The following is a 19,158-nucleotide window of genomic DNA, read 5'->3' as shown; positions in this document are numbered from 1 at the left end:
CCATCACATTTAACCACTGCTTTTATCTTGTGATGATATCTGTGTGACTGTATTAATTTCTGTACAGAGTCTGTTGTGAAACCGCCAATCGCCCACTGCCCTACGCTGTTACCAACTCAAATTTTCAGAACAAGTTGCCTCCTACCATCCATTACAGCTATTCATGTCAAACTTATGACAGGGTGCACTTGTGTCTCTCTTCCTCCCTTGGTATTTAAATTCATATTTTGAACTGTTTGTTTACTGACTAAAACAGCAGATTCAACCATCCAGCAAAGAAACACATTTATTTGTAAATTAATTTAATTTTCTGCACTCACATTAATGCTGTTAAATGGTGTCCACACTGCCCTATGACTTTTCCCTTTGTGTTATTCTTCATCTCTCCAAGGAATTTATAGCGGTGTTTCATCGCATCCTTAGTTTGTAGTTCATCATGCTCCAGCTGGTCCGACATTGTGTGTTATTGTTATTATGTTGCGTATGTTCCACACATAATGCTTGGAAAGTGTATGCATCAAATTGGGAGGGGTAAGCGTTAACTTTTCTTCACTCTACATGTAGTTATTCGTTTAATTACAGCACTAAGCATGCACTTGCCACAGAAATTTTGGAATATTATCCAAATCACCCACCAATGGGCCTTCCAAAACCATACAATAGACAAGGGATTTCAAACTTGTGAAATGTTGTCATCCCATCTTGTCTCTCATATGAACTCAGTACTATAGAAACACGCCTGTATATGGCCCACTTTTAAAATACAGTTGGATTAATTTTTTCTAAACTTGATTTGCTTAGGTACCTCAGAAGGACTATGTGCCACACTTTTAGTAAGAATCACAAGAACTTTCTGGGGCTCATGCCGTTAGCCATGCAGCTAGGGAACCCGCAGGTGCGGAACAAAGGCCCCGCAGCCCCTGGGATGCAGGGAGGAGTGAGCTCCAGTGGGACCCCCTCAGTACGTACCCTGGCATGAAAGCAATCGCAGGGGGCCCCCTCCAAATGCTTTGCAGGGGGGGGGCCCCGAAGTCGTTTTACGCCACCGGGCACCTTTCAAAGATCCAATGTCTACCCACCAGAGTCATACTGATGTTACTTTACTTTTCATGGGAAGGCTATCTTGATGCTTACCTCAAAGTAACACAGCATTTACTGTAGTTAGGCCACAAGGTTAACCTCTTCTGAGTTTATGGCCATTTGATGAGGCCTCACCGATTTTCACTTATCTCTCACAGTATCCGCATGCTCAACAAATACCATCATTCATTTATTCATTCAGTCCCTGACAGTGGGCATGAGTCAGTGTGAGTGCCGCACTGTGGAAGGCGCAGGTATTTGAATGTAGCTATACGCACCACAGCAGCTTCTGTTTGGAAATAGCACACACTATCTAACAGAACACATTAGACCGAGCACTGACTGCAGACTAAACACGGATGTGATGTTGTTTTATAATTTGGTATCACCGACCGCACTAACAATAATAACAAGCATTTGCAATGCAATAAGTCTCACATTTACGCACGTTTAAGCTATTTGCATTGTAAATGACAATGCGTTTTATTTATGTTTCAAAAACCAAAACATAAATAAAAGGCATTGTCATTTCCAATGCCAATAGCTCGAACTCTCGTAAATGCGAGACCTGTTGCATTGCAAATGCTTCTTTTATCTTTGGGTTGCTGGAATTAATGGGCAAAAAAAAATAATTATATATACAGGTGATAGGTAAGGGGCATCGTTGTTAGGAGTGTGTCCCCCCCCACAAATTTGAAATAATGTTTGTAATTGTTTGCAACACAACTGGTGGTTCCTCCTGATGGATTTTATATGAATTTTTCCTGACTCTGCATGAGGTCGTTCTCATAGAAATTTTAGCTTTGATAAATGTTATATGCTTTATTTTTCACCTAGCCTACAAATATGATGTTTTTATGATGTGCTTCTATTTATATTTCTCCCCAAAAGCTTTTAATGTATGATGAGGCTGTTTTGACTTTTTCTGTGAATGATCATTTATTGATCGAATAAAGTAGTACTACTATTCCTTACCTTGCTGTGTCTGTTTCTATAGATGGTTTCAATTGTTTAAATAGTGTTTTTTGGATTATTCTGTCATTGAAACTGTTGAGAAAATTTAATTTTTTTATTTTAATGGCATTAAATTCATATTGCATTTAAAAATTAACATTTTATTAAGCTAGGCACCTGTGTTTTGGAAAATACGTTACTAGGATTTGGCTTTTTCAAATACATTGTCCTGAAGAGGTTTATTTGAATAGAACATGTTGGCTGTATGGAGTCTTTTGGAATAGAAAAATAAAAAGGACTGACTCATGATATCCAGATGCTTAATTTCTTTTTCTTAAACTTGATAATTGTGAATCTCCAATAGGGTGCTCCCTGATTTGTCTTGTTGTCTATTTGTCTGCTTTGGCAACAGTATTGTGAGAAGTGGATACTGTTCTGAGCTGTGCCTATATGTGATTTGGGGTAGATTTGGATTTACTGTGTTTGTTTTTTGCCTTCTGCTCTTTATATTTGGTATGATTGAAAGTAAGTAAGATTGTGATAATCCTATCTTTGAAGGGTGCTAGTTAGTGGGTTTTCTCCGACCCCCAAAATATTATGGAATTCATACCGGGTGGAGGCCCAAGGCAGCAGGACTATGCAGGAATGAGGGTTCCAAAATAAATTATAACACAAAGAAAATGTGTCATGCTCTGCCCCTAATTCTATTCATTGCGGTGTTACCAGCTGCCATATAAACTGTTTGAGAATAATGCAAGTGTTTTTCCCTAGTGATATTCAGATAGTGTGCTGTTTTTTTTTTTTGACAACCAACTTTATTGATTTTTAAGATCAAACAATTAACAGCACAAGGCATTAATCCAATAGTTCATGGCATTACCGCATGTGTTAGCTTTGGTTGCATACAAATAAATGGTTCAAATCACAACCACAATGTATAAACATTACATTTGTGTACACAGGCAAACATTGGTTCAGTTAGTCTAATTGATTTGTCCATTTGCCCCAGACCTTGTTATATTTGGTTGGGCAGCCCCGAGCCACAAATAGGGGTTTTGCCTGTGGGGCACACCAATCCACCCCCTGGCGCCATCTGGCTATGCTTGGGGGTTTAGCTTGCGCCCAAGAGGCGGCAATGTCGCGCTTGGCTACCGCAATGGCTGTCCCAAGGAATAGCCTGTCAAGTTGGGAGCCGTCTAGGCTGTCCATTTCTCCCAGGATGAGACGTAGGGATCGCGGGGAACCTGCCAGCCCAGGACCTGTGTGAGTTCGGACTCTATTGCTGTCCAGTATGGGATAAGGTTAGGGCAGGTCCAGATAGTGTGGTAAAAATTGGCTGGTTCTTGGCTGCAGCACGTGCAGTTCGGAGAGGGATGTAACCCTGCCTTATGTAGGTGTTGTGAGGTGAGGTAGGCGGCGTGCAAGTAGTATAGTTGAATTAGGCGAAGTCTGCCTTAGGTCGTGATGGTTTTGGGGGCCACACCAGTCCTCCTCCTCCAGGGGGCCCAGCCAACCCTCCCACCGGGCCCTGAGCGGATCGAATATTGTTGGCCGTTCTTGACAAGGGTACGTACGATATATCCTGGACTCCCCTCCCCAGGTTCCCCATCATGACCTGGGCTTCTAGTGGGCTAAATTCGGGGAGAGACATGCCTGTGAAGATGTTTGCATTAAGGGCATGACGGAGCTGCAGTTATCTGTAAAATTGTGAGGTATGAAGGGTGTATCACTCCTGCTGGTCCTGGAACGCCCTAATGTGATCGCCCACCCATACGTCGCCCAACAGTGATATGCCTATGAAATCCCATTGTTTGAACCCCGTGAGTTCCGTCACTTCTTGTAACCACATGCCTTGCCAGAAAGGTGTGTGCTCGCTCAGTTGTTTGTCCCAACGTTTATGCCTTAGGGCCATGCACCAAGCCACCAGGACCGCTCTGGTAATCTGTGGTATCTCTTTAGGTATTGGGCTTCCGAATAAGTATGCTTGGATTTGAGGGAATTCCATATCCTTGAGCTCTGTTTTGGAGGCCGGGTCGGACCAGCCCCCGATGATCCAGTCGTGGATTACAAGAAGTCTGGTGGCTAGGTAGTATAGGTGGAGATCAGTCATACCCATGCCTCCATCAAGGGGTGGGATCTTACATCTGGCGAGGGCGATGCGCAGTATCGCCCCTCCACATAGAAACCTTGTGGTCACATCGTCTATCTCCCTAAACCAGCTGCGTGGGATATGGAAAGTGGTATTCTGGATGATGTATAGAAAGTGTGGAAGGATCATCATTTTCTCCCGAGTGGGTTGAGTGGTAGGGTTTGCCAGCGCTTGAGATCGTCTTTGGCTTTTTTGACTAGCGGGGTAATGTTTAATGCTCACTCCAAGTAGGGAAGCAGAGCAACCCATATCCCTAAATATTTGAATGACTGTTGGCTGATGGGGTTGGTTGACTGCTAGTCCAAGCATTCCCTGGAGTGGTGGATGGGCACCAAGGTTGATTTTACCCGGTTGAGCCGGAGGCCCGAGATATTTTCGAAGGTTTGGAGTGCCCAGAGGCCCCTAGGACCAGAGCTGGCTGAGTCTGCTAGGAAAAGCAGGACGTCGTCCGCGTACAAAGCAATTTTATCGGTGTGGTGGCTTTCCCAGGCCCAGCCTTGGATCAGGTAATCTGACCGAATATTACAAATTAGGTTGCATCCACTATGCTGGTCTATTATCCTCCTGATACCTACCTTTGTAATATGTACATTATTATTGCTGCAATGATCATCTGTGAAACTGAAATCAACCAAAGTCTCTTGACTGTCAAATAGACTGTTTGTGTACCGTTCAAAAAATAGTTTTTGCTTTATAGTGTATACATTACAAACACAAACTTTTTTTTCTTCTCTAGGTACCTCATGTGTATGTCTACCTGGATTTAAGTGGGTCTCTAATTCTGGGGGCTCGTCAGGGAGTTGCCAGAAATGTCCTGACAATTTGGTATGTATTAAGGTTTCATTCACTGGAGACCCAGTGCAATATATTATTGGACAACTATCTAAACGTTAAGTCCATGCCTGAAGTTCCAATTTAATGCTGTTTTACGGAAATGTATCATTAGCTATCCTGTGTGACCCTGTAAAACCATTACATTGTTAATTTTATTTTGTCAGCTTATTCTTTTCATTAATGTTATCATTACTTCATTATGACCTTTACTTTGCCACTAGTGCCTAACCCTATCTCATAACAATAGTTTTTGTTTTCCTTGTTAATTTAATATTAATAACAGATTAATAACTATAAAATAAACAAATGCCAATAACCTACATTAAGTAGTCCGATTTCAAATTTTATTAACACTTTTAACCTTGTGGACTTTCTTGAATACATATAAAGTATTCAATTATAATAATTGATCGTACTTCTTAACACTAACCTTAGCACTCTGTTATCAATGACAATTTTGAATTTTCCTATTCCCTACCCTAATTCTAATCCTAATCATTAAGTTATTAATTAAATTAATTAAAATTCATTTTAAGGTATCGCATTTTTATTCACATGTACAGAATTTAGATGGACAGTACGATATTCCCCCAACCCCCTAAACTAACCCCGTCTGGGCCAGGCTATTATTATCAATCCTCCATTTGGGAATTAGCAAGTTTTTCTTCCAGAGGAAAGTCCACTCCAAATTCCTTTTCCTGTGCCGGAGATCCAACTAAGTCATACTTTCCACATTCTTCCCCATTTGTGCAGTTCAAGGCTCTAGAATTTTCAGCATCCTGAACCATTTTGGGGCTTTGGCATTCTCCAGGTTTGTTAGATACATAGGTAACGAGTATACTACACCATTACTAAAAGTCCCTCTCTTGTGCGGTCGTGATTAGTTTCTCCATATCAAGAATCCACCAAATATTTTGTAAGCCTACCTCATTGCAATGTATTTGCGGGTTTCACCACTCGAGTCAACTGTTTTTCCACCAACAACTTGTGGGAAATAATCATGCCCTTGCATGAATACAGAGTATGTTTCCTCCAGTGATAAGCATCCAAGTAAAATTAAGTTGGAACAAGCAGCTACTTTTGTTCAGGTTCGCTGTTTGTCTGCAACACTTATTTCTAAAATTAAGCAATGTAGGATCATGACCACAGCTTATGAGTGTGCCCTCCTCCCTGCACTCCTCCATCTTGTGGCGTCTTGTGCTCTATCAAAGGCATGAATCCAATGCGGTGTGCAGTACAATCTGTAGAGAATTTTACATAAAGTTTCCTTCTGTTGGAAATTTGCCCTTTCTGTAGGGTCACCTTGGTTACTTTATTTTGCCTTTTTGCTGAATCTTAATTTTGCTGGCTATGGACCTCTGTGGTAAAGTGCCTGTGCTCCTCCTTTCAAGAAGGTACATGTGGTATACTTCAAATTGGCATATTTAACTTGCCTTTAAGCCCCTAATATATCATACCAAGAGGCCTGTAAGTTAAATGTCACCTGCGGGCTGCAGCACTCATTGTTCCACCCAATGTAGTCAAAATGCAAACATGGTTGCAGGCCTGCCAGCACTAACGTGGCTGTGCAGGTATTAACTGCAAGTTTGATCTGTCAAAATAGCCCCTTTTGGCAGACCTTAGCCTTCCTTTTAAAGATTTATAAGTTATCCTGGAGTGGGCCATATTGCCCATAAAGGCTCGGTGCTTGGCACTTAAAAGTAGGACATGTAAAGGTTTATTGTTTAACATGTCTTTACAGTGAAAGTGCACTCAGATATTTTCACTGTAGCAGGTTTGGCAGTTGTAGGAAAGTGCCCCTTTTTGCATGGTTACCCCCTAACGTTTTGCTAGATACCTGATGCTAACTTGACTGTGTGTGTGCGCGCTTAGACCCTGCTAACCAGTCCCCAGCACCTGTGTTCTTTACCAAACTGTACCTTTGTTTTCACAATTGGCACACCTCTGTGCCATATGTAACTCCCTTGTAAAAGGTGCCCCTGGTACCAAGGACCTTGTGACCAGAGATGACCTCTGAGGGCTTCAGCATGTATTGCGTCACCTTCAGAGACCCTTCACCATAACACCCTCACACTGCCATTGCAGACTGCGTGTTTTGGTGCAGACCAAACTGAAGAGTTGACATAGCACACATCCCAGTGTGCCATGCCCACCAACACTGCCTGTGGCATGGGTAAGTCAGCCCTCTAGCAGGCCTCACAGCCCTACGTCAGGGTGCACCATACTACAGATGAGGGCATAGCTGAATTAGTAATATGCCTCTACATTGTCTGTGCCATTCCCAGACATTGTAAGTGCAGTGAAGCCATTTTGAGTACATGGGCTGGGAGTTTGTCAACACAAACTCCACTGCTCCATGATGGCTCTACTGAAGACTGAAGTTTGGTATCAAACTTCTCAGCATAATAAATCTACACTGATGCCAGTGATGGATTTATTATAAAATGCAATGAGAGGACATCTCAGAGATGCCCCCCCCCCCCCCCCTAAAAAACGGCCGACTTCTAGTGTATGGGCTGACTGTTCCCTGCCAGCCAGTAATCACCATACAGGTTTTGACCTCGTGGTGTGAGAGCCTTTGTGCTCTCGGTGATCAGAAACAAAGCACACTCTGGGTAGAGGTGCTTCTCACTTCCCCCATAGCAGGAACAGCAACACTTGGCGATGAGCCTCAACAGCTTTCACCTTGTGTTATGCTGATTTGGGCAGCTCCACTAGTGGAGATGTCCGCCCCCCCTGTCCTAACCCCACTTCTGGCAGCAGGACAGGCAGTAAAATTAGTAAGCAGAGTAGGAGTGTCCACCTCACCCTGGCACACCCATAGGTGTGCCAGGAGCTGAGGTGAACCCCTCTCTTGAAAATTCTCCATCCTGCTTTGGAAAATTAGGCCCAATAGGAGCAGGGGTGTGCCGGCCCCTCTCCTCAAAGGGAAGGGGCACCCAAAGGGTGTAGTCACCCTAGGGGACAGTAGCCATTGGCTACTGCCTCCCAAACTCAGTAACGCCCTTAAATTTAGTATTTAAGTGCTTCCCTGAACCTTGTTCCTCAGATTCGAAGACCTACGAAGAAGGAACGAAGAGCCATGCAGCAGTGGAGAAGAAGGAAAGCTGCCTTGGCCCCAGCCCTACCAGTCTGTTTCCTCCTCCAAAGACCCTGCTCCAAGAAACCAGCATGGACCACAGCCAGCATCCTTCAAGAAACACAGGGAGCTGTGCAGTCTTCAGCAAAGACTCTTGTCTCCCATGGACACTAGATTTGTCCAGCAAGAAATTACCTCATGGACAATGGATTCCGGTCGATCCGCGGCACTTGCACCACTCTGCACCTGACACCCCTGCACTGATTCCAGGTAGACCACTGACCCAGTGAAGGCTCCCCGGCGATCCTGACCTGGGATCCAGCGTTGGATGACCTCTCCTGACCTCCCCCTCGACGCCTGCAGTCTCAATCTGAAGGGTCCCCCCGACAGGATGTGGTGAGAGAAACCAGATTCCTAAAGACACCCCTGCACCTGCAGCCCCTGGGCCTAGGAGTGCCCAACTGACGGTGTCCCGGCATCCACCCACTATACAACTTACCTCCTTACCTCTCCAGTCATGGGATTCCTTCAGCCAGCCTCCTGAACCGAGCCTGTAGCCGTTTTCTCAAACTAAGAATCTCCATTAGTTTCAGTGGGGCCCCCTACGCCTCCTGTGCACTCTGCCACCACTGTGCTGCTGGTACAGTCTCCGAGCTATTTGGTGGCCCCTCCAGTGCTGATCTTAACCCCCTTTGTCCCCGAATCACAGGTACTTACCTGTAACCGGTGCCTCTTCGAGGTGCCCCCAGCCTACATAGGATAACATTGGGCCCAGTGCCCTCTGCACCCGACCGCCCCAGTGCTGCTTGGTCCGACCCTTTCCGAGTGTTGACCAAAACCCCTGGAGACTAAATCTCAAAACCGTTTAGTTTCCTCTAACTTACTCGCCTGTCTTTCTCCCATAGGATTACATTGGTCTCTCACTGTATTGTACTAAGTGTGATCCTGAATACAAAGTATATTTTTCTGTACTGAAAAGCATTTCATGCACATGCAAAGTATTGTTTAATGCTATACAAACCTCTTGCCAATAATCTGAAAGTATTGCATAAAAGTCTACTTACTTGTAACTGAGTTCGACTTGGTTCCTCGAAATAAAAGTTACTAAAGTAATATTTTTTTTACTAACATTGGTCTGGAGTCAGTCATTGAGTGTGTGTCCCTGCCTTATATGAGTATGTTCATCAAATGCATTCACACTACAATAAAACCATAACGCGTAGTCCATATTTCTGTGATGACATCGCCAGCACCTTTAGGAATAAAGTCAATGACATCTATGACTCCTTTGAAGCTGCCATTACACATGAGCCAGCCAAGGAGTCCTCGAGTACTGAGACCGGAATTAATATCTTTCAGAATTTCTCACAGGTGTCTAGTGAGCTTGTGGAAAAACTAATCAAGGAAATTAAATCTGGATCCCCTTTGGACCCTTGCCCTCCCGCAGTTTTGAGAGATGTAGTGAAGGAGGCGAGTCCCATCTTGACTAAAATATGTAACAATATGTTCACCTCTGGTATTTTCGCTGCCCTTTGGAAAGATGCAGCCATCCTTCCATTAATTAAAAAAAATCGAATCTGGACGTCTCAAACACAAGCAATTATCGTCCTATTGCCAGGCTGCCACTACCAGCAAAGTCAGTAGAGAAAATCATGAATAACCAGTTAACGCAATTCATTCAAGAAAATGAACTGCTTGAGTCCTCCCAATTTGGCTTCCATCCCCAGGGCATAGAACGGAGATGGCATTGATCAAGGCCACCGAGGAGATTAGGACGGTGATGGATAAAGGAGGTGCGGCGGCCCTGTTCCTCCTTGATCTGTCGGCGGCTTTTGATACTGTCGACCATGACATACTGCGGCTGTGTCTGGAAAAACTAGGGGTTAAGGGTCTGACTCTGTCTCTACTATCGTCTTTTTTGAAGGAAAGAAGACGGACAGTGACCCTGGACCAGTTTAAATCAACTCCATGCGTGCTCCATTGTGGGGTCCCTCAGGGTTCGTGGCTTAGCCCATCCCTGTTTAACATCTCTGTGTCGGAACTGGCTCTCCTAATCGTACATTTCAGTTTCAATTTAACACCATATGCCGACGACACACAGATTGTGATAGCTGCACATAAAGTTCGAGTTCCCCCCGCAATGCAGTTTAAAAACTGCATGAGGGAAACTAGCAGCTGGATGGGCAAGCACTGTCTCAAACTTGATTTGAACAAAACCGAAGTGGTGATCTTTGGTAATCTCCAACCAAGATGGGGCAGATTTTGGTGGCCTGTCAAGATCGCAGAGTTGCCAAAACCTGTAGAAAAGGCAACACATCTCGGGGTCCTGATTGACATTAAACTAACATTCTCTCAGCAAACTAATGCTACTCTTTCGGCCGCCTTCTATCTGATTAGAAAACTGAAGAAGGTTTTTCCATATATTCCCTTTGATTTCAGGAGGACGGTTGCAACTGCATTGGTGTTAGACTATTTTAACAGTCTCTATCTGAATATGCTGAAGCAGATGGTGCAAAATGCAGCTGATAGGCTTCTATTAAACCTGCCAAAGCACAAATCAGTTTAAAAAAACATCCGTAAACTTCACTGGCTTCCTGCGGGACAGCAAATCAAAGTAAAGACACTATATATAGCCTACAGGGCCTTGAATAACACGGGGCCAGTATTCCTGAAAAGCATCATCTCCTGGTACCATTCTGGCAGACAATTACGGTCTACTAGCGCCAGGCTTATGACGGTTCCAAGGATTCGCACCTCTAGTTGGGGAGGTCGAATCATAGGCCATGGTACTGCAAAACTATGGGATATGCTTCCTATGGACATTAGAGCTGCCAACTCTCTTGCCTCATTTAGAAAAGGCCTTCAAACATGGCTATTTCAAAACTGTTTTGCTCTCTTACCTCAGGGCTTGCGTTCAGGTTTAGCGCCAAGACACCTCCGGGTAGTCGTGCGCTTAATAAGTTATATTAACATAACATACCCAGCCTAACTGCTGAGCCCAGCTACCACTGAACTGAGAGTACCCACTGCCATACCTTTGGGGACTCGCTGGACTCTGTGCACACTATACCTCTTTTTGGTATAGTATATACAGAGCCAGCTTCCTGTAGCTGTTCCATAGGAAAACGCTGGGACATAATATGACATTCTAATTCTGTATCTCAAGAATGGGATGAGCTAGAAAAATAATTAAACCACTATTTTTAATAAGTGTTAAACATCCAATTCAGTGGTGAAGTTGGATTTGTCCTAAATATTCTGGACAGGTAACTTTGTTCCTGGAAACTAAATCTGCATTTTATTCTCCACCTTTAGCCAGCCAGTAATTCACAATTAAATTGGTTCCTGAAGCTGCACCCTGGAGCAAAACAATATGCTGACCTGAATTGGCATTGATTGGCCACCTGAACTGGATAGAATATGCAGAGGAGGCTTAGGGGATCCACTTTGACATTAAAGTGCCTAGTCCTGCTTGAATGTCACATTCTGCTTGACAGATCTGCTGGGGTGTTTTTTCATGTGACAGTTGGGATGCACTTCAAAGATGCCTCCCCTTTATAGGCATGTGTTAGCTTACACCTGGGCAGGGCCCTTCTTTTATCTTGCCAGCCAGTCAGGCATCAATCATAATTGCACACTCTATGACATTACAGAATCACAGCCTGTTTGACAAGTCTGCTGGGTTTACATATAACAATTGGGTCACAATTCATAGGAGGGAAACAGAATGCCAAAACACTTTGTGTGTATCCACTGTCTGATGCTGAAAGCTCAACTTTGATATTACCATACGTCTGTCTCTGAGTTTGTAGGGGATTCAGGGGCTGACTAAAACTGGATTTTATTGTTAGATGTGGGAGGACACTAAAATTACCATAGTACGCTCCCCGTTCACACACACCCAACCCTCCAAGCCCACTTTTAGTGTGACCAATGACTTTTGCCATCTTGGAAATACCCAAAGTAGTAGTGTTAGCCCCCAAAACCTTAATTTCATTGGTTAGGGTGTCCCCAGGGTGGTCTTCCCAACCACCAGCTTGTGCCTGGCATAAATGTGCACCTCCAGGAACCCAGTTCAAAACACTCCTGAACCTGTGGAAGATCATAGGAAGACTGAACCTGCTGCCTGAGACCTGAGAAGAGCCTAGGAGACTGGACCTGCTTTTCCTCTTGTACCCAGGACAAAGAAGTTGACTTTAAGGGTCATAAGACTGGCCTTTTGTTTAAAGCAACAGGGACACAAAATGCTGCAAGAGGCTCTTTCCTGCAACAGCCCAGCTGACCAGTGGCAACTGGACGTGGGCGGGACTCTCCTGTTTGACTCTGCTTGCCTCCAGTTGAGTCTTTAAATGTCTCCCCTGAGGTCCTTGAAGGCTTTAGAAGTGTACTCCGGTGGTGAATTGGGATTTAAAAAGCTCAAGTCACATGGTAAAATATTTGACCAGGACCAACCTGGTTAGTGTATCCTACTTGTACTCCAACACGCTCAGTGTCAAACTGCACCTTGGTCCTGTTCTACTGCGACTATTGACTTGGCGCTATTGGTACTTAAACCTTTAAGGCCCTGCGTCTAAATCCCCACAGGTAGTCAACACCCCACCTCCCTCCACCAAGGCCAGCAAATTCCTTCCACCGCGCAGGCCCATGGCCGTGCGTTGTGTGGGATTGGCAGCAGTCAGTCAATGCCTCGCCGTAACAGCTGAAGGCTGCATTGCTAACAGCCTGTCTTCGAGGCCTGAGGCCAGGCACTGACTCCAACCCCTGACCTCCCTAAGAGCATACCAACTTTATGCCGCGCTCAGCCTGTGGGCGTGTGGGGTGGCTTTAGGACCGGGCCTGTGGTCAGGGCCTGCTTCAAACCAGACCCCCTAACACGGCTCTAGGCCTTTTGCCCAGCTTGTTGTTGACCGCAGTAAGTCGGTGCCTCGCAGAGCACAGCCGAATGCCTCATGGCCAACACCCTTTTGGCAGGAAACCTCCGCACTCACACAGGCCCAGTCCCCTTTTTAAAATATTTTTTAATCTCGCGAGTACCTTGCAGGAGAGCTAAACAAATATTTTCTTTCGATTTGGGCCCAGTGCGGTCTCACTCCCCTCACCCCACATTGTCTGGAGGGGTGTCGGGGTACCACACCCCTTCATTTTTTTAATTTATTAAATACATTTATGTATGTTTCACTTATTTATGTTTTTAGGAGACAGGGACTGAGTTCCCGGTTCTGAAATGTCGGCTGCAACATTTCTCTTAATGTTGCAGCCAACCAATCACCGGGTCGTCAGGGAGCTATGGTGGTGACAAAGTAGTCACTACTGTAGCCAAACATAAGGTCCGTCCTCATTTAAATTGGGCAGGCAGACCTTCATGTTGGCAGTATGTATAAATACATACCGCCAACATATAAATGAGGCTTATAATTTGTTAATTTTAAGTTTGCTTCCTCACATGGCTGAAGATGATAATGTGAATTTACAGAAAATATGCTCTAATTTTATCTTCCAGTGCACGTACTATACTATACCTCTGTGAGAAATTAAGGAAAAAAATGTTTTCTTTCAAACATGGTTAAATCAAATCACTCTATATGCAGCTAAAACAATGAAAGAGCTTGTACATAAAATCAACAATAGACTGCATCACAACAATTTGTTTTCATGTTTAAAATGATATATCCATGTAGTATTTGAATCATAAAAACACCCTCCTCAATAATTAGTACATAAAGTTGCCTTATGCAAATGTAAACCAAGGGAATTCAAATAAATTCTACATTTCCCTCTGCCTGACTATCCAGTCTCAAAAATTAAAACCACAAAGTGACTTGTGCAAATATTTATAAAAAGAATGATAGTGATGCTCAAAATCGCCACAAGCTCCGCTAAGCCGACCCATCTCTATGATTAAAATCACAAAGTGTGCATCTTAGCCAGTGGCGGCTGGTGAATTTATAAAGTGGTAGGGCGTAAAAAAGATTTCAATTGAGCAAGACGGCAAAGACGGCGAGCTACATTTCCTGGCCAAATATAGGGAGCACATTACAACAGACTTCCCTTTCAGTTCAGTAATTGCACTTTCATCAGTTAGGGGGTTGTATATTTCTAAGTTGGAGGCAGTATGCACCATCAGGAAACAATTTTGAATCCTGGTGAATACCCTTGTGCCGAAAACAGTAACGCAATCTGGGTTTCAAAATACAAAATTAGCTTTTCTTCTTTGCTCAATGCTCAGTCTTCTTATAGGAACTGTGTTGACCCAAACAACTTCAAGGTGTATGCTGCATCTTATTTTCCACTCGGATAGCAGGCACTACTTAACAATTATGTTTATTGCTTGCTCTGAGGTCGTTGCACAGGTGTTTCTTCTGTGGGTTTATAAAAGTGCAGCCATAAAGGGGGGGGGCCAGTGAAAATAATGAGTCACGAGACCAGGGCAGGTCAAACCTCGGTGACCAGGTCATGTATCTCCACTCTCTTGCTTGTTCTCAGACCTGCTCGATGCGCAAGACGCCGATTTTAAAAGTATTTTTTTAATTTGTTTGTTTTGAATATAGTCTTCTTTGCTGATAACATTCTGAAAAAACACATGCATACAAACACTCATACAGACTCACATACAATAAATGCTCACACACACACACACACACACACACACACACACACACACACACACACACACACCACCCCCCCCCCCCCCCCCCCAGCGGCGGCCGGCATGCTCGAGGGAGGGAGGGGTGGGGTCGCGGGGGGAGGGGGGGAATAAACTAACAATTGAAATCGAACATTAAACCTACCTGAGTGAGTGCCAGGGTACCGCACCGCCTCCGCTCCAGGCCGGTCACTGGTGAGTCCTCGTGTTCCTGCTGCAGGAAGCCGGCAGCTTCCTGCTTCCCTATCCCTCCGTTACGCAACGGACTATGCACACCAATCTAAGCGCTGGTAGGAGCAGCAGGCGAGCGCCCTGGCCGGGACATTTTCTCTGCATAGAGAAACACGGAGAGTGGGCGGTCCTGCTCGAGGGCAGGGGGGAGTGGCTTACCCGCTATTGTGGGTATTGACTGTTTGGCCGGCTCAGGGCCGACCAAACAGTCAGTACCCACAACAGTGGGTAAGCCACTCCCCCCTGCCCTCGAGCAGGACCGCCCACCCTCCCGTCCCCAACCAAGCACAGAGGCACTTCTGCTTTCTCGCAATGCAAGAAGGCAGGAACATAAATGGTCGTTTTTACCGTTTGTTTCTGCCTACTCGCACTGCGAGAAAGCAGTGGGGCGATGCCCCCACACCCCAATGTGGGAGCCGCCACTGATCTTAGCCTTTGCAGTGGGGGAGTGAGATGACCCTAGGGCTGTTTGAAACTGAGACCCCCCCATAACGTACTGTTCTGCAACCCTGGGGCCTGCGCGCACTATTGTACGCATGACGTCACTGTGATTCTTTGGTATTGATGCTCAATAAAAAGAATATTGACAAAAAAAAAATCACAAAGTGCCTTGTGCAAATGTAAACAAGTAATCTAATAAGGATGCTCAAGATCGCTGCCGCAAGTACATCACCATTAGAATGCTTACTTCCCCAATAGACTCCTCATTCTCACAGCTGCAGAAATACATTTATAAACCATCATGGAAATATATTCCGCCTGTAAAAGCTGTAAATAAAACAAGACAGGGCTGCATCTTATAATATTCGTACACCCCAACAGCGGAATTGAAAATTCTTTCCTTGGTGCAGCATATAGTTTGCAAAAAACAGAAAAAGTGAAGCTTGACTGCACTGAGCACGAGTCACAGGGGCAAGGTTTACACGATATACATTGCTGGTGTACGAAACCAAAAAGTGGGCTATATTAAACCTGAACCTTATCAGATAAAATCTTTGGCAGTGTTAAAATGGGAACAAGAGATAGGGTTCCATGGAGTCTGTGGTTACTAGTGGGAGGTAACCAGACACCCTTTTCATTCCCATCACTAAGCTCTCTTTGGACTTTTGCATATGGTTAAAAAATCTTGCTTTAACTGGTATTTTGGAACATTGGTTATGTTCTGCAGCTTATAAAAGCGATCTGCTCTCCGTGACGCGACAGGTTGCTCTTTGACATATCTCAGCCACTGGATACTGTGAGCGGTAGGTATCCAGGCATAAGCAGTCATTTAATATGTCCTGGTATAAAAAAGGTTCATTTTTATACCAGATTGAATGCCATAGCAGAAACGGGAGTAGCTTGATACGATCTTCCAAGTTCAGTGAACCTAGCTCACTGTGACAGAGAAATATGGGGAGACTGTTAAATACAGGCAAAAGCCTTCTCAGAAACACTTTTTCATTGACCTGTAAACTGGAAGTGGCACCAGCTCCATATATCACACTAGAGCAGCAGCGTGCAATATAAATATTGATCTTAACATCCAGTGGTCTAGAGCCCAACTTCCCTGCAAATTTAAAAAGGGCCTCTATGGTTTGATCAATCCAAGACTTTCTGATCTTGATTTAAATATGTCCATGCGCCTTTACAATTGAACGGTATACCTAAATAGGTAAATGTTGGGGCATAAAGTTGGTTAATCAAATGCTGGCAGAGACTCAGCATTTTTCACAGGGTAAAATCACCTGAAAACGCAACACTATTCCTAAAATTAGTATGGTGCCACCACTAACCAATTTATATTGTGGCTAAAATCTGATATCAACGTTTATATGTGCTCCTTTTTGTAACCAGCTTTCACCACACAATACATTTAAATCGGAACAATGTCCCAGTCATGTAATGGCTGTCACAACATGTTGTATCCAGCCAATCAAAGGGTGGGGGGGGGGGGGGCTTTGGATCCCAATGACATGGCCTTAACGGATTTACACCAAATAACATAAAGCCTACTTTCTGAGTAAAGTTCTAACTTGTTGCTAAATTTGGTGGAATTCTATTGAGCTGTTATTTTCTGTATCGCTTCCCAACATTTTCAGTAGGAATTAACATCGACTCCCTTGGGGGGACCCCCATTTACTGTGGTCTATCTGCGTCTTCATCCTGATTCATCTACTCCTTTCTTTTTCTACCCCTCATGTATTCACTCTCCATCTAACACTTAGACTTTTCATTATTAATTATCTCTCTGCGTTTTTGCCACCTTTTGATATTCAACACTGTGTATGCTTTTGACACGTGATTGGCTTGCTCCTATGAACTCCGTGTGAAATGAGTCATTATGCTGTCCTTTTGAGGTATGTTTTGTTTTTAAATCCCACAACGGACATCAATTGCTCTGGCAGAGGAGAAGAGCTTGTTGTTATTAAATAGGTTTGGCGGGGAGGGTAAAACTCTCAATTCTTTGTTTCTCCTTACTTGGTGGTTTCTAAATGACGTTGTTAGTAGTTGTTTTTGTTTTCAATTGTATGGTTTGTGATGTTAATTGTCAATAATTGGGCCGCATGGTTCAGAACCAGCAGCGAAGTCAGCCACTAGGCTATGATCACTAATATTTAAAACGTTTATTATGCATCAGTTGGTCAAAGTAGCATGGGGAATGCATCATACTGAATGGGCCACATGGCCAATAAGTGGTGTGACATCAAACATTTAAAAACACTTCCTCCTTCTCTTTATATAACATGCAGTCTGACTTTGAAGATTGTATTGATTGATGTTTTATGCAAGGAGGCACAGTCAAATTGTCTTCTAATTACATTATGATGCTATCCTTTAATTTACATTATGGTAGGATACCTTTCAAAAATTATGAAACCTTGAAAATTAGAGCCAGTGCATATTATGCATTTCCTCCTGCCATTAATGTACGTTATTTTCTCTATGTTCATCACTGTTTTGCTCTTTATGAGAAATTGAGCACAATGCTTTGAATCTAGGCTGTGACGAAGACCTGTTCGGGTTGAAACGTGTTGCCAATAAAAATAGCCGAAACTGACATGCTGTGTGCAGGCTGCCTCTCTTGTAAATCGAACAAAGTTTGCCTACTATTGAATTGTGAGTGGGGCTCACACCCGCTGACCTGCACCCTCCCAAATTGGTGGATGTGGCATGTACCTGTGTGAGGAACGTTTCAAATATATAAATGTATATTTTTGTCAGTCACACACTTTACCTCCCTTTACCTTTTCCTCCCTTCAACCGTATAAACGCCTTACATACTTTTAGCTTTAGCTTGCCCTGAACTCTGAAAACCTCCCTTTACCCCTACCCAAACCCTAACAACTCCTTACCTAAATCCTCCCCTGAACCCTAAAAATATTTACCACCCTTTACCTCTGCCCACAACTGAAATTTGAAAACCCCTTACCTCCATTTATCTCTACCTGTTCCTAAACCCTGTAAACCCCTTAGCCTGCTTTACCTCTACCCTCCCTATTTTTACATGACATAATGTTATTCTTTAAAATATATGGAAAGAGTGGTCTGGCTGGAGGAGGGAAGACCTGCAGCATGTGAAATACATCATGCTAAACCCCCTAAAAAATGAAAACAGACTTTATTTTACCCCATCTCTGCTTTAAGCTCCAATTGCGATACGATACTGTGCAACAGCCAATAGCTAAAGAGGAACATCCTAAGCCCTTTCTGTATATGTTATGTCATATAGTGTGTATTGGTGACGTCCTTGCCAGACCCGTAGAAGGAAAGTGAGATGAGGCAAACAATTTAACAGTAATTAGAAGTTTCTGACCATATTGCTTCTTGTACTCCTAGCTGTTTGCCACCTCTTCTCATACCACTCATGTAACGTAACCACTGATTGGCCAATGTATTTCATCCATTTGTTAGCTGGAGGGAAGGAACGCAAGGGGCAGTAAAGGAAGCGGATAATTGGTGCTGGCCCTTGGACCGTTAGACATGGCGCATAAGTTGTAGATATTCGGATGCTTTTATCAAACACACCAGGGATTGACTTATTGCCCATAGAAAGAAAAGGAGGCGGTTGAAGGACTGCAAGCATAGGTGTTCTCACAATGAACTCCTACTTTTTTTTTTTTTTTTTACTTTTGTTTTTCATTTTGCATACATACATTATTCCCAGTAGCCATTAAAATAAGTTCAGAAGAAGCAAGCATTAGGTTC

The 19,158-nt window shown here is 43.9% G+C and overlaps 2 protein-coding genes across 2 annotated transcripts in view; one reads left to right on the top strand and one right to left on the bottom strand.

Annotated features, from left to right (window-relative positions):
• TMEM67 (transmembrane protein 67) overlaps positions 1–19,158 on the top strand; it is a 1,162,308-nt gene that overhangs the window by 34,519 nt on the left and 1,108,631 nt on the right. Inside the window, exon 2 of the mRNA XM_085605278.1 lies at positions 4,920–5,008. Coding sequence (XP_085461404.1) covers positions 4,920–5,008 — 89 coding nt within the window. The remainder of the gene's footprint in view (positions 1–4,919; positions 5,009–19,158) is intronic.
• LOC146831047 (uncharacterized) overlaps positions 1–19,158 on the bottom strand; it is a 498,359-nt gene that overhangs the window by 33,651 nt on the left and 445,550 nt on the right. The gene's annotated exons all lie outside the window — the stretch shown is intronic.

Source organism: Triturus cristatus, chromosome 5_1 (assembly GCF_964204655.1).
Source record: "Triturus cristatus chromosome 5_1, aTriCri1.1, whole genome shotgun sequence".
In the NCBI taxonomy this organism is placed as follows: domain Eukaryota; kingdom Metazoa; phylum Chordata; class Amphibia; order Caudata; family Salamandridae; genus Triturus; species Triturus cristatus.
The sequence above is the reverse complement of the archived record's forward strand: the minus strand, read 5'-3'. Positions and strand labels throughout refer to the sequence as shown.